We start from the raw sequence: 15926 nt of genomic DNA on the forward strand, positions 1-15926 counted from the left end.
AGATTTAAGTGGCCATCTTAGATTTTTTTCTGGGACTCCTACCAGGATAAGTTTCTGTCACTGAAGGTGTCCAAGCCAAGTCTGGAACACCACACAGAAGGCTCTGGTCTGGTGGGTGGGCTTGGGTTTAAGAGCCCCCCCCCCCCCCAGCCGGCATTCAATTTCTGCAGTCTCCCTGGGGCGGAATGTTCAGGCAAGGAGCGTCCTCCTGGCTCCCCGAGAGGATTGAATTCTCTGTCCCTGGGCCTGGCAGCTCCTTGTTGAGAGCTCTTTCAGTGGCCTGCATCCCACACCCCACACCCCGCATCCCGCATCCATGAGCAGCTTGGGGAGGGGGGGGGGTGGTTCAGGTGGCCGAGCTCATCCCTACCGCTGGGCTGGGTGCAGATGGGGACCCACTGACCCGACCCCGGGGCTGGGCTCCTGCCCCCACTGCCCCTCACCAAGCCCCTCTCCTGGGTGGCGAGCTGTCACCCGCCCCTGCGCTGCTCCCTCGGCCTGCCATCATCACACACACTTGATTAGGGGATGGGATCGAGTGACTTACAGGGGCTCCTTCTCCCCAGGGTCGGCATTTGCATAGGGTGATGGATGCAGAGATGTCATCTAAACACATCTGCACTTTGCATTTTAAACAAAGCAATTTCCAGAGGAAGCTGGGGGAGCTTTGTCTCCTTCCAGGAACATTTCCTCTGAGCCAAATTCTCTTTCCTTTTGGCCGGCACTTTCCACATCTGTCCCGGCTGGGTCCCTCTCCTACTGGCCTCCTGCTCATTCCCGGCATCCCACCCCACCCCACCCCACCCCCACAGTAGTGACCCCAGTGTGGAACAGGGGGTGGGGGTTGCACGTTCCATAGGATGAAGAAGGACGTAGGTCCCTGGCCAGGGCCAAACAGACATCGCCTGGCCCCCTCTTCTGTGCCTGACACCGGCACTCCCCACCCCCACCCCGCCCCGCCAGGCCCACCCTGCAGGAGACCTGGGACTTGGAGAGTAACCTTAGCCAGGACCAACCACCTGTGCAACATGATTTGAAAGACACAAAATACCTGCTCCGCCTCTCCCCACCCCCTCCGCCCCCGTCCACCTCCTCCTCCCAAGATGCAAGCTAAGGGTCGCCCCTAATGTCCTCAGTGTTCTGTCTGGGGACACAGGATTCCTTCTCGAAGCTCTGACCTCTGATACCCTACAGCTGAGACCTTTCCTCTCAAGGAGTCTAAGCCTTCTCCCCCAGAGACCTTTAATGTGGATGATAAAAACGTCACCATAATATTGGTCCACAACGTGAGGCTGAATTTTTTTTTTTTCCCCTCCAAAGACAAGCAGGAAAGAGTAAGGCAGGAAGTCCCTGGAATCTTGTCCCTAGTAACATGGTCTGAGGGCCAGCAGCGTCATGCCAGCTCAGTCACTTACAAGGGGCATGAGCTGGGGTGAAGTCTAACCCCCAGGGCTCCCTGCCATGGCGCGTTTAAGCAGCAGCGCACATGAGAATCCCACCACACACGCCTGCTCGTGTTCCCTCCTTCCCTTCCCGTTCAGCAGCAAGTATTAGCGAGCTGACCTGGATGGACAACAAGCTGTCCTTGGCAGGGGTGAAGGCAGACATCTGGGGCTGGAGATGGCCCTGTGAGGCCGTGGGGTTCGGGTGGGGGGAGGGGAGGGAAGGGAATGGACACGTGTTGAGTACCAACGGACACTGTGTGTCGGGCCCTTTAGATGGCTGGTCTGAGATACGGCATGGCAGTTAAGAGAGGGGACTTTGAGCCTGTACAGGTCTGGATTCGAATCTCAGCTCTATGACTTGGGGCGTGGTGGTTAAGCTTTCTGAAGCTTTAGGCTCCCATAAAATGAAGACCACAGTGTTTATGTCAAACACTTGCAAATGGAACGGGACGATATGTGTTAAGCGTCAGGGATATAGCTAGCATCCCGCTAATGTAACCTTTTAGCCTCTTTTGCAGGGTGTGATCGGCCCCACTGTGCAGATGGGAAGGGAGGTGGCGGGCCCAGGCCCGCACTGTCAGTGAGGGCAGAGCAGGGACTTCTGAGCCGAGGGCAGTCTGACTCCAAAGCTCATGCCTGGCCAAGTAGCCAATCCGCTGAGGACAGAAAGCTTGAACCAGTGCATCTCAGTGGGAGACAGACCTGACGATGTTCCTCCCTTACTTACAACGCTGCCAGAGTTTCCCCTTTGTTCGGAGACAGAGAGCAATGTCCTGAATAAGGCTGACCAAGCCCAGTGCAGTCGGGTCCCTCTGCCTCTCCTCTGCCACCCACCAATCGGACGGTCTTTTCTTCCCGTCTCTTGAGCAAGCCCCTCTGTCTCTTTCTGTCTGGGCCTGGGCCCGGACAGCTTCTTCTCTCCCTGAAACACCCCCCACGGCCTACCCTGGCTCCCTCCGTTTCTTCAGATCTCAGCCTCCACCTGCTTCTGCAGGACGACTGCCGTGGCCAACCCTCCCCCATCAAAAGGCCGCGTCACTTCCCTGTTACCGACTCCCACTCCCATAAGTTGCTGCAAGTCTCCTGTGTAAGCCGCTAGTTCAAAGTTTATCTTCTCCACGAAAGCAGGAGCCCTCACCACGCTCCCCAGATCTCGCCCCCCTGCCAGGTGATGAACGAACAAAGAGAGCCAGCCGAAGTGACCGGATTCCGGAATCCTTCAGGAAAAACGAGGGCAGCACACCCTGGGTCGGGGAAGAGTCGTCTCTCGGCGTCTGCTGAAATAAGACTTCACGGCCACTGCCAGCCTGTGAGCCTGGCGGTGGGTCCCCACAAGGGCACGTCCTGATTCTGTGGAACTGCCATGTGCCTGGCAGAGCCTGAGGGCAGGGGAAGGATGGCTCCCTGGGATTCCGGGAGCTTCTGTTCTTGGAGAGCTAAGTGAATCTGTAACGGAGACAGAAGACAATATCCGAGGTGGCGGGGTTTTCCGTCTTCCTCCGCGGCCCCCACCCCACCCCAGCGCGAGAGAGGAGGTTTCGCCTCTTGGATCCGCTTTTGGCTCCTCTCTAGCTTGTGCAGAAGAGTGGAAGGAAGCTGGAGAGGCTTGGCGGGGCCAGCCTAGGTAGTGAAGAGAAGAACCCAGGAGAGGAGGGCTGAGAAGGGGTGTCTGGGAGGCTGAGCTGGGGAGGCTGGGGCGATTCCGAGGTGCGCAAGAGAGCTTTGCGGGGGCGGCTCTGCATGGGAGAGGAGAGGGGAGAAAGAGGTGTCTGGGGAAGTGTCGCGATGCGTTACTAATGTGACACCCCGCGGATGGCGTGGACAACGCTGAAGGTAAAAATGTGGCTCCATTCTGGTTATTTTGTGGCGTGCTGGACTGTTTCTTTGGCAGTGACCGGGCGCTGGGGCTCTGTCCAGGACTTGCATTTAATGGGGGGCCTTGGGAATGGGCCCGGGTTGGAAGGGCAGTCCATGTGGCCGCGGGGTCCTTCTCAAGTCTTCCTGGGAGCCTGGCCGCCCCCACCCCCCACCCTTCTGCCCTCTACTGGCCTCGCTCCAAGCTTGATCATGTCTGCCTGTGGGAAGAGTGGACGGGAGGGTTTGGCTGTCCCTGTTCTCCACAGGGGGGGTGGGGAGAGACTCTTCAGCATCCAAGTGAGAGGCCCAGTGCCTTCCCTTTGCCTTGTGACAGCCGCCAAAGGGATCTCTGCACAGATGGGCTGGGTGTTTGGCTGACAATGGAGGGAATGTCTGCGGAAGTGAGATCAATTTCCCAGAAAAACTAAGTAGGAGAAAAGGTCTCTAAAGACTCCTCCCCCCTAGAGAGGAAGGCTGGCTTCTGACCACCAGACCCTGGGGTCTAACTGAGCCCTGGGCCCTCCAGCCCAGCCGGGCTAGGAAAGGAAGTAATGAGAAAATGCACAGAAGCAGAATGTGGGGACAGTCGTGGGCATGGGCCATGGGGGACGAGGAGGAGGTGAATGCCGAGTCACCTTTGTTCTTAGCACCCCTAAACGGGGAGCACGCAGGTCTGCCAGAGGGGTCCCCGGGAAGCCACAGGTGCTTCCCCAAACCTCAAGTTTCTCTGTAAAAGGAAACGGATTGTGACCTGACCGCTGAGGGACGGTAGGAGCGGGCGCTCCCCTCTTGGGCTCGCTTGGATCTGAACAGGAGCCACTCATGGAGGGCATGGATGTTTGCCCTGGATGCATGTGCTGGGGTCAGAGGGAGACCAGGCAGGACAGAGATGGCATCTGGGAGCGGGAAGAGCTTAGTAATATGAGTGGAAACGCCCAAATTCTGTTCCGTGGAACCCTGAGTGTTTTTATCTTGATGCCCAGAATGTGTGTAAATCAGGATTTCTCAGCCTCAGACAGTCCTTCGTTGTGAGGGCCGTCCTGTGCCCTGTGGAGCGTCCCTGGCCTCCACCCACTAGATGCCAGGAGCACCCCCAGTGGGACATCTCCAGGCACTGCCAAGTGTGCCCTGGGGGGCACAGTCACCCCATTTGAGAACCGGCGGTCCAAACCAAGAAAGCACCTGTGCACCTTCCAGGCTAGTGCCCCACACTGTTCTTGAGAATCGAGGGCAAGGTTAGAGTCTAGGCTCATTTCTCTCAACTGTCAAATGATAACGTAAAAAGGTGACCGCTGAGCCCCTTCTGCTCCAAAAGCCTGTCTCCAAGCTGAGTTTTACCGCCTCTGAGGCTAGAAAGCAACAGAGGGGGTTGGCTGGGTATGAGAAGGAATTCACGGCTGGTAAAGATCCTCAGGGTGAACATCTATTACCAACGAAGTTCATTCCCCGATCCCTACCTGGCCGACCCTATGGCCTGTCGCCTTCTTGGCATCTCCCCCTGGACATCCAGTAGCATCTCAAACTTAGTGTGGTTGGTTCTCCCACCCGGCCCCCAGACTCTGGCCTTCTGGGGCCTTCTCTGGGTCTTTCCACCTCAGCGGATGACAACCCTTCTCTTCCAGCTGCTCGGGCCAGAATCTTTGAGATTGCTCAGGCGTCTTATTCTTTCACATCCCACTTCCAATGTCAGTGAATCCTAGTGGCCTCCAATTAGGGCCAGGACCCGAGGGCTTAATACCTGTTCTCCTCTGACTCTGGTCCAAACCAGTCACCTCCTCAGTGGTCTCCGAGTTAGTCTTGCACCCTGGCCCTCCTACAGCTTGTCAATACAGCAGGCAAAGGCTCCTGTTGAGACGTGCAATCGTGTGTCCCTTTATTCAAAATCTTCCACTTAGGGTGAAAGCCTCACTTCCTATGGCCTCACGTACCCTACATGACTTGCCCCACTCGCTCCACTTCAGCCACACTTGTTTCCTTGATGTTCACTGAACACACCTGGCACACTGCTACCTCAGGGCCTTTGCACATGTGGTCCTGCTGCTCGGAGAGCTTTTTCTCCAGACACCCACATTGGCCCTCACTTTCAATAAATGTAACATTCTCTCTGAGGCTTCTCTGACCATTCCTTTTAAAATTATATCCTACCTCCCCATCCCTGATCCCCCAAACCCTGCTTTTCCCCTCCTAGAACTTACCTATGTAATTTGATTTATTGTGCTCATTCTCTCTCTTCCTCCCACTAGACTGTGTGCCTAGAACAGTGCCTGGCACAGGCCAGACCCTCATTAGATCTTTGTTGAACGAATGAATGAATGAGTGAATGACCTTTAGTTGTGTTTCCCCCTTTCACTTTTTTGGTAACAAAAAGGGGAGAATATTCGGAGAGTGGATGAAGAGACAGAAAGCTATCAATGAGGTTTAAGTCTTTTTGAAAATGAGCTATTAGCTAGTCTGATCACAATTACCTGTACAAACTAGCAGTACAGAAAATCCTAAAGTACAGATGTCCGGTAAGTCTTTCTGTTTCGATTACATTACCTGATGTTATGGTTGATTCTCTTTCCTGATTATTAAGGTGGCAGCTGTGTGTGTGTGTGCACACGCACGTATACACGTGCCAGAGGTAATGAGGGTAAATTGGGAAATTACCTAAAAATAATCTACAAACTGGGTAGTTTCATTCCCACAAAACATCCCCTTAATACGTTTCGTGAAGGCTTGCTAAGTATGGAGTTCAAAGACTGCTCTGTGAATGTGATCTTTCAAGAGCTTCAGGAAAACTTATAAATAGCTCAGTGAAAGTTGACCAGAGCCTGGGCTGTCCATGTACGTGAATTCTGTGGGCGCCATGGTTGGTTGGTTGTAGTCCAGTCTTCCAAGCCAACCCTTTCTGTATAGCAGCTGGACAGTTACATGGGACTAGTCCCCCCCCCCCCCGCCCCGATGGTCACAGTGGTCCCTTTTAGGGATAAGCAAAAAGCCACTGGGGTCTAGAACGAAGCTATTTTCCATGGTTGTAAGAAGAGATGCTCCTTCTCTCCTTACAATGTGAAGATAAAAAGCTGGCAGCCTTCTTGCTACTATGCAAGAGGCTGAGGACAAAGCAGACAGCAGAGGGCAGAACTAAGAGGAGCAGAGCCATGGCCCTATTGACTTCGTGAACCTCTGGATGAAACCCTACCTGATGTTTGCCCCACTTCTAGACCTCACATAAATCCAAGACAATCCATTAAGCTGATATAAACCGGGCTTTTACTTGCAATGAAAGGCACCCTGATAAGGTGTTCTTTTTTGGGGGCCATCCCCTCTGCTTCTCACTGGTCCTGAGTGTGGATGACACATGGGCCCTCTGTGTGGTCAGCACTATGCGCCTGCATTTCAGGATCCTAAGGCAATGAATAGTTTTTGGTTCCCATACATGTGATGTTCCATTTCTCTGGCATCGGTGAAGATTAGAGTGCTTCACATTAATGTCAAAAGTATAAAAAGTAGCAGGGGGCTTCTCAGAGCTGTATCCTACTTCTCAAGTTGCCTTCCTGAAGTTTTGCTGCTGAACATGCTAAAATGACTACTTGAACGCCCAGAAAACTCTGAGGCTGGGCTGGTGCTCCCGACAGCCAGGCTTAGCCATCGGCCATCGGCCTGAGGGCAATGCTGTCCGGGGGACAGCAAGCCCGGAAAGGTAACGTGAAGAAACTCTCCAATGGGCTGTTCCTTATTTATTAGATTCCAGATACATGGGACCAGGACGGAAGAATCCTAGCGCATTTGATTTACATGGGGTGGGTGGGGGCTTGGGGGAGAACACGTACAGAGGCGGAAATGCGTACAGGTGGACAATGCCATGAGGGACTACCATTTTAAAAAATATATACATCTTAAGCCATTCCAGCCTTTTAATCATTATTCGAAAATAAAACATTCTTGCCACATAGTGCTTTTCTTTGGTGCTGTTCCGTGGGCATGGGCCCCTCTGTCTTCTTGTCACCAGTTTGTCACTGCTCCCCCCCACCCTTGACTTCTCCCATCTGCACAGGGGAGGGGAGAGTCTGGAGGAGGGGAGAGTCTGGAGGAGGGAAGGGTGGCCCCTGACACAGAGGCGGGTGCAGATTCTGGGTCCTAAAGCCCTGCCTGGCCTCCCAACCGATGCCCCCTCTGGTCTCGAGATCCTCCTGCTTGGTTTCTTCAATTGTGGCCTGGGAAACAATCCAAGTTTCCCGTGTGCAAAACCTGGGTGCCACTACCAAGGTTCACATCGTGACAAAAAACAGTCTAGAAGCTTTAAAAGGGTCAGGACACGGGGACCAAACAAAACCCAGCCAATACCACCTTCTCCGTGGTTGGATTTTCACATTTTATTTCTTGGTTCATTTCAATGACCTGTATCATGAGAATACAAGTGGGAAGGGTGATTTCCTCTTTACAGATTTTCCAGGAACAGATTTGGGGGCAAACTTGAGTTCCATCAAGTACCCCGTCTGGGGTACGGGGCATCCTAAACTCTCCTCACTTCACCATCCCCCACCAAGTCAGGGCCCCCCCCCCCCACCGCCTCCCACGGAGGCCCCAAAGCTGGCAAGGCCTCCAGCTAAGAAGCTGGCCTAGACTTTTTCTCTGAATGCCCGTTGGTACACACCAGGGCCTTTCCCACCGGACGAGTTCCCGTCGGACCACTTCCTGTCGCCACTGGGGCTCAAGCGTGAAAGCAGTGCACACCTCACCGACACAGAGCCCCCGGGATCACCAGCTCCCCTCGCTGCTAGAGAGAGGCTCTAGAGGCAGGACCCTTGCAGGGGCACCAGATCCATCCCAAAACCCACCCACCGCAAACCAGTTGTACTGTTGGCTGAGATCCTTCCCCCTAAAAAGGACGGGCTGCAAACCCCAGCTGGGGCGCAGCCCCCTGCCGTGGCGGACAGCTCATGTCCTCGTGCTTGAGCAGGAAGGGACACCCCGGTGACGAGATGCCACCCTCAGCCCCACCTCCTCAAGCACACAGCACGATGAAAGGCTAGGGGAGGCACCCACGGAGCAGACCCCAACTTCTCTCACCGTGAGGTCCCTCGGGTTCGGACCTTAGGGTGTGGTTGTCAGACTTGGGTCTTTGCCCGGGTCCCTTGATGCTGAGGTGCGGGTGTGTCCACCCAGATCGGGACTTCCCAGAGACCTAGGGATGAAGCATCTCGGATGACAATTACAAGGCTGACTGTCCCGTGGCTTTGGCCTTGGATTCCCCACCGGCTAACAGGAGAGGAGCGCACGTCACTGGGCCGTGAGGCCTCCTGGAACCCATGGTATTTTCTACGTGAGGACATCAGACAGCCACTCTGCAGCTGCTGGGTCTCGGCCAGCCCTCCCACCTGGGGTGACCTCAGCAGGTCCCAGCACAGAAATTCAGGAGCGTCTGGGGTGGAGAAGGTGGCAAGATGACATCAGCCGAAGCCGCCTTATGCAGAGAGCTGCGGGGCTTGGGAGCGAGCACCCGGCCCCCCCAGTGTCCCACTGATGGGTGAGCCGCCCCGCCTGCCTGTGCACGTGTGCATTCCCCACAAGTGTCCCCGGTAGGGCTGCCCCGAACCCTGCTTCACAAGGCAGCTGCATAGGAGGGGCTTTTCCCAACACGCTGAACCCCTCCCCCCACTCCATCCTTGGGGGATCCTCTGAGCAGCCACCCGCTAGTGCTCAGGGCTGCCCTGAGCGGGTTACAACCAACTTTTGAGGCCACTCACAGAAATCAGAAGACAGACCGTCCCCATCTGCCTGGGACTGAGGGGTTTCCCAGGACACGGCCTTCAGTGCTAAAACCAGGAATGTTCAGGGCCAACCGGGGTGGTTGGTCAGTCTACACAGCAGCCAGGAAGACCGGGGGCTCCTACACAGCAGCTAGGAAGACCGGGGGCTCCCGCCAGAGAGCTGGGCCTTCTTAGTGTCCCCAGGGAGCTACGTCACACCTTAGTCGAGGGTGACAGGAGCACCCCTCCTGTGGCACTGATTCGCCCAACCCTTTGGAATGCAGGGAACGGGGAGTCCTGGTGTCCACTGTCCCCAGAAGCCAGGACGTAGCAGGCAGGCTGGCAACCTCCCCTGAGCTCCCTGTCTTTGGGGATCCCCTGCCTGCTTATTTCTAGGCCTTTCTGTGTTCAGCAAAGGTTGGTTCGAGCCTCCCCCATCTTGCCCCCAATCCTCCCAGGACCGCCAGCCTGAAATCAGTGCCCAGGGTGCCCTCAGATGGGGCCAGGTCCCTACACTCCCTGCCTTGCCACAGGCCCACCTGCTCCAGATCTGCCCTGAAGGCTGAAAGGGCGGGAGGTGAGAAGCAGGCAAGAAGCAGGAGCTCTGGGGAGTATTGCCTGGACCCTGCTCTTTTCTGAGCCAGTGCTGTTCCCAGCTGCGGACCCGGAAGTCACCTTGGCTGGCTGAACCCACTGAGTGAGCTCTGAGGTAGGGGCAGGAAGTAGCAGGGATTTCCCGGGACAGGAGGGGAGGAGGGCAGGTGGGCCCCAGCACAGCGGGGACAGGCAGGTGGGAGCACACAAGGGCGTGTGCCTGGGAAAACGCACGAGCTCTGCCAGCTGCTCCCTCCACGGCGAGTCCCTAACGGGAGCGGAGTGTGCCAAACTGAGAGGAAGGACGGAGGGTGGGAGGCGTCTGGGTCTGGACCGGGGAAGGTACGCAGCCTCCTGAGGGGCCCCAGAGAACCTCAGGGTAGGCAGAGCCTCTGGAAGAAAGCACCTGCCGTCTGGGGAGGGAAAACTTCCAGGTGGCGCCTAGCCTGGGCCGGGGGAGTCCTAGGCACTGAGCACCGGCCGCCCAGTCCACGAGGTGGGGAGGGGGGGTGGGGGGTGGGTAGGAAATATGCTGCTGTCTCTTGGTGGTTTGGTGGGAAAGGCGGGGCTTCCTCCACGGTCTCTAGTCTCAAGGGAGTCAGCCCTTGGCCCGGGCGTCAGCACTGCCCGTGGAAAAGGAAAAACATACCAGAGAAAAAGCCAGTCACAGGTGAGCCCACGCCCTGCCCTCCCATCCCTGTTCCCCGGCCCCGCTGCACCCAGGACTCTGCACGCAGCCGGGAGGCGAGAAGCCCCTTCCTCGGGGACTGCTCGTGGCCATGATACAGGGCTTGAAGGTCGAGGCTGGTGGCTGTGGAGGTCTCCGCGTCGGGTCGGTCGGTCTGTCCGCGGGTGGGAGTCGGTCCATGTGCCGGGCCATCAGACCTTGGCCTCCAGCATCTCCAGGAAGAGTTTGTGCATGGGCACCTTGCCCTGCAGTTTGATGCTGTAGAAGTGCTGCACGGCCTTGGCAGCCGTCTGCCGCAGCAGGGGCAGCGTCAGCAGCAGCTTGCCCGTCCTCCGCGGCTCCTCGTGGCGCTGGCTCAGCTCGTAGTCCTGCAGAGCCTCGTGCAGCAGGTCCTGGAGCTTCTGCACTGCCTCCAGATCCTCGATGTACATGGAATCTGTGGGCACAGGGCTCGCGTCAGCGGGTGTGGCCGGACGCCCCGGGGGATGGGCTCCACCCTGGGGCCCCTGGGCCTCTGCGGGGTGGCCTTCCAAATCCTCACTCTACAAAGAAGGAGACTTGAGGCTCACAGAGGATAAGCGGCCAGCCCGAGGTCATGGAGGCCAATGACACAGCGGAGGCTTGGACCCCGGGAGCGATCTGTATCTAGGAAGGTCATCTCTCGAGAAACCACCAGGAGGTGGCGGCGGAGACCCTAAAGGACTTGAATGTGAGCCGACCCGTCACTGCCCTGGAGGTGCCAGGAGGATTCTGGAGCCAGCCTGGTGGGTTGGAATCCTGCGTCCGTCACTTGCCAAGCTGTGTGACTTTAGGCAAGTCATTTAACTTCTCTGTGCCCTGTTTTTCTCATTCGTTAAATGACGTAACAGCCATACCTACCTCAAGAGGTTGAATGACTTAATACAGGTCAAGGGCTGAACACAGTTCCTGTCCCGAAGGAAATGCCCAGCTGAGGGCATCATCACCAGCTCATCTTCAGGGACATCACTAACCTGACAGAATGCCGGGTACGGAATCCACACACAGAGAAAGGGGCTGGGCTCTGCGTGGAGGTGCCCTGTGCTGGGGGACCGAGATGGCCTGGACGGACGCATGGGGCGCAGTGACGGAGGGTGCCGTGGGGAGCTCTCCAAAAATCCTGAGGAGGGCTTTGGATTCAGGCAGGCACTGGGGGTTCAAACGAAAGTTACCTAAATCCCAGCAGGGCAGGTGCTGACAGCTGGGTTACAGCGGGGTCGGGGCTGAGGCAAAGGCAATGTACTGGAACTATTCCCCAGCCTCGGGGAAAACACCCAGCCTTCTTCAGACACCCCTTAAAGATCTCGAGCCACCACACTGAACCGCAGTGTCTGATGCCTGCCAGAGGCGGGAAGGTAAGGGTGCATCTGGGTCAAGTGAGCCGAAGGCTCTGGGGAGGCTGCCAGGAAGACGGGGCGAGGCCCCAGAGTTCCTCAAGAGAGCAGGGCGATTCCTGTGCGTGCTGGGTTAGTTTAGGTACCAGACTGCCAAGGGCAGCTGTTCCAACTGGCTGACCCCAGTGACTCCTTCTGACCTTCTGGATCCACACTCAGCCCATGCCTCCAGGGTCCTGCCTTCTCTTGGGAGAAAAGCAGAATGAGGAAGGCGAGAGTCTCAAGTCCTAGATGCTGTGTTATTTGGGCCAAGTTACTTAGGCTCTCTGAGACTGTTTCTTCATCTGTAAAATGGAGCAAATACCTCCTACCTCATAGGGTCGTGGTGAGGGTTAAAAGAGATAGCACATTACCAGGCACTTAGAAACCACCTAATAAACGTAATACCGTCATCACGGTGAGGACTCAGCTGGGGGGCAAGTGCCTTTAGTGCGCTGGGGCGTTACTGGCCCCATACCCTCCACCTTGTTGGAGCAGCGAGGACTCCTTCTCCACTTGGAAATGGAGCATGGCTCCATTCCTACACTCTCAGCTGTTTCCAGAATGTGCACTCGAGATGCGCTGGTCCCTGTAAGGCTGGGACGTGGCCATCCAGACTCCCTGCCTCCCGCCAGCTTCCTCTCCCCATCCCCCCACCCTCCCCAAGGAGGCCAAAATTGGCAGCTGCCTTCGACCAAAAATGAAATAAAATAACATTGCAAGATTAATTTCTCTGCAATCCATCAGTGAGTCTGTATCGATGGCATTGATAAACTGTTAATTACAAAATCAATGGCTATGAATTTTTTCTGCTGTCAAGGAGCCTTGGAGATGGGACTTGGGGTGAAAGATGGCCGGCAGGCTCCCGAGGGGCTGTGGTTTGGGGGCCCCGGCCTGTCTCTGATGTGCGTCACTCTTCTGCCTGGAGCCAGCCCCCGAGCCCCATGTGAGTGGTCCCATCCCATGCCCTCAGCCTGAGCAGTGGCACCGTGGGCCACCACCAGGACCACTCCAGCCACCTCCTGGCACCTGTCTCTCCTCCAGCTAACACAGTTTGGGGGATTTTCCTACCTTGCTGTACAACCTTTCATGGCTCCCTGGACCGACCCTATTGCAACCCAATCCCTTCCTACCCCCTGCCTAGCCCTAGAGCCTCTGGTCTGACCCCAACCTACTTTTCTGGCCTTACTCATAGCAGGCCTATGCTTTCCCCCATTTCCTGCCCACAGCTGACTGCTCGACTATGCAGCCAGGGCTGTGAGCGTCACAAACTCCTCCTTCTCTGTTCTGAACTACTTGGACCGGCACGTAAGCCACAGGATGGCCTGGCAGGTGCCACCGGGCCAGAAGCACAGGTTCCTGGAACTTCGTCTCCCATGACGTGACAGTGTGTACTCAGGCGAAGCTTGATCCAGCTGAATCTCCTGATGGGCTCATGTCACTAAACCACTGTCAGTCCCCAGGTGCTGTGTGTGCATGTGTGCTTATGTGTGTGCCGCGTGTACACATCTGCATGTGTGTGCACGCATGTATGTGTGTCGTATTTGTGAACATGCGTATGGGTGCATGTGTCTGTATGCATGCATGTGTGTTCGTGTGTGTGTAACTGTATGTGCATGTATGTGTACCTAAGCCTGTGTGTATGTCTGTGTGTGCACGTGTGTCCATATATGTATGTGTGCATGTGTGTGCGCACGTGTATGCATCTGTATTTGCACGCACATGTATGCGTGCATGAGTGTATGCATGTGTGTGTGCATGTATGTGTGTGCACGTGTAGGTGTCTGTATTTGCATGCATGCCTGTCTTCACACGCACGTGTATATCTCTGCGCCTGTGTGTGTGCACGCACGTGCCTGTGAGATCAGGACGAGAGCAGAGCTACGGAGCCATCTGAACGCCGTCACGGCCTGACGTTGAGGGGTGACACAGACGTGACAGCGGCACCCCGCCTCTTCACCCTCCTCCTCCCCGCGTGGGCCAGCCCAAGCTCGAGGTCAGGGATGAAGTGTCAGGAGGGTCTAAAAGCAAAGACGTGCCCTCCAAGGCCCGGCAGCCTTGCGGGCCTCGCTGTCCCCACGCTGTGTCCTCTGCGTTCACCGAGTCCCCTCCGCCCACACAGACCCCCAGCCCCCTGCAACGGCTGGCTGAGGTACTTCCCTCTCAGTAGGTGGCACAGGCTCACGAGGGGTGGGGCCACTGTGTACAGTAGGGACCAGCGGGGGGGTGGGGGAGGGAGGGCAGGGGCTGTCACTGCCCATTTGTCAAATCTATAGACCCACACAACACAAAGAGTAAAACCTGGATGGCAACCAGGGACTTTTGTTAATAATAATGTATCAATACTGGCTCATTAATTGTAACAAATTGCCACACCAATACAAGATGTGAACGACAGAGGAACCCGTGCGGGGGTGGGGGATGAGGGTGGGATGGGTGCCACACCGTAGTGCCACCTGCTCAGTCGTTCTGGAAATTGAAAACTACTTTTAAAAAACCCAACAGCCCCGGCATTCTCTAACAAAGAACACACTACCATTTTGGAATCTTAATACGTAAATGGTCTGGGCGCCTGGGTGGCTCAGCCGGTTAAGCATCCGACTCTTGTTTTCGGCTGAGGTCATGAGCTCACGGTTCATGGGATCGAGCCCTGAGTCAGACTCTGCTCGGACAGCACGGAGCCTGCTTGGGATTCTCTCTCACCTCTCTCTCTCTCTCTCTCTCTCTGCCCGTCCCCGCCCCCACTTGCCTACTTCTCTCAAAATAAATATTAAAAACAAATTTTTAAAAGATGTATAGGTTATGTATAGAAGCGTGTAAAAGTTTAATCATTCTCTTGCATTTGTTTATTAATAAAAGGGAGTTGCACTAAAGAAAATGCTTCCCTCTCTACACTAGATCAGGATCCCCCAAAAGCAGAGCCCAAGACCAGGGTCTGGGTGCACAGATTTTCTGGAGGGTGTGCTCTCAGGAGAAAGGGAGGGAGGGAGGCAGGACAGGGTGAGGGTGGGAACAAGCAAGGTGAGGACGTGGCCTCCGCTTTGGCCTGATCCACGTAGGGCTCTGACCTCGCCCTGCCAAGAGTCCAGCCTTTTGTTCCCCTGTGTGGGTCGCCATTAGTTGATGGTGCCAAGGTGCCTGACTCTCCGGGCACGGCAGGTGAGGGCAGATCTTGGCCGAGGGGGCAGCTGTGAGCTATCAGCAGCACAACTCAACAGCTGGGGCAGGGGAGCACGAGCCCAGTAAAGGGGGGCTGAGCAGGGCAGCGGCAGCACCCCTGCGTTCTCTCTGAAAACATTTGTTAGGGGGACCACGGTCTCGGTTCGCCAGGGACTGAGGTTTCCTGGGACACGGGACTTACTAAAAGCCGAACCGTACCCTGCAAACCGGTCGCTTACCCTGTTTGTACCGTCTCCGCCTGGGAACCAGCTGTCCCTCTTCCCTGTGCGGATAACACTTTGTTTCCTCTAATATTAATAATAATGATAATAATTAATATTTATTGAACATTTGCTCTAGGCCAGGCACTGGTCTAAGTGCTGTATCTTCAGTCAGTCATTCAAGACCAAAGTGCTTGGAGAAGGTACTGGAATGTCCCCATTGTACACACAAGGACAGGGCTAAGGAAGGTTGCCAACCTGCCCAGGCCACACTGCTACTAAGTGTCCGAGCTAAAATTTGAACTTGGGTCCACCTGACCAGACTTGACCAAGGCACACGCACTGCCCTGGGGAACCGTGTGTGCCTGCCTGACAGTCTCTCTTTAGGACAGGGAGCCTGATTTTCTCCTGCATTCTCCACCCCCTGCCTGGCACAGTACCCCGCATACGGTGGGTGCTCCCCAAGTGTGGACACAGATGACAGTCCAGCTCGCTCACCTGCATCACGAGCGCCCAGCCCCTGTCCCCAGAGATTCCAGCCAGGAGCTGCAAGGGGCTGAAGGAAGGGAGGCGAAGCCTCCTTTTTAAAGAGTTTTATTTTACTTTTATTTATTTTTTATTTTTGAGAGCGAGCGAGCGTGCACAAGCTGAGGAGGGGTAGAAGGAGAGCGAGAGAGAGAATCCCAAAGCAGGCCCCCTGCCCAGTGCGGAGCCCGACACGGGGCTCGATCTCACGACCCTGAGATCATTGACCCGAGCCAAAATCAAGAGTGGGACGTGAAGCCCTCCCTCTTAACGACAGACCAGACCACTCAGCTGGGAAGGTTTTCTCTCTCTTG

The 15926-nt window shown here is 55.9% G+C and overlaps 1 protein-coding gene across 2 annotated transcripts in view; it reads right to left on the reverse strand.

Annotated features, from left to right (window-relative positions):
* Positions 1-7612: 7612 nt before the first annotated feature.
* The window catches only part of ESRRB (estrogen related receptor beta), a 57946-nt gene continuing 49632 nt past the window's right edge, over positions 7613-15926 (reverse strand). For both annotated transcript variants that reach the window (XM_049612451.1, XM_049612453.1), the window contains exon 6: positions 7613-10752. In XM_049612451.1, the coding sequence (XP_049468408.1) occupies positions 10508-10752 (245 nt within the window). In that variant the 3' untranslated portion in view covers positions 7613-10507. The remainder of the gene's footprint in view (positions 10753-15926) is intronic.

Source organism: Panthera uncia (assembly GCF_023721935.1).
Source record: "Panthera uncia isolate 11264 chromosome B3 unlocalized genomic scaffold, Puncia_PCG_1.0 HiC_scaffold_1, whole genome shotgun sequence".
Lineage (NCBI taxonomy): Eukaryota > Metazoa > Chordata > Mammalia > Carnivora > Felidae > Panthera > Panthera uncia.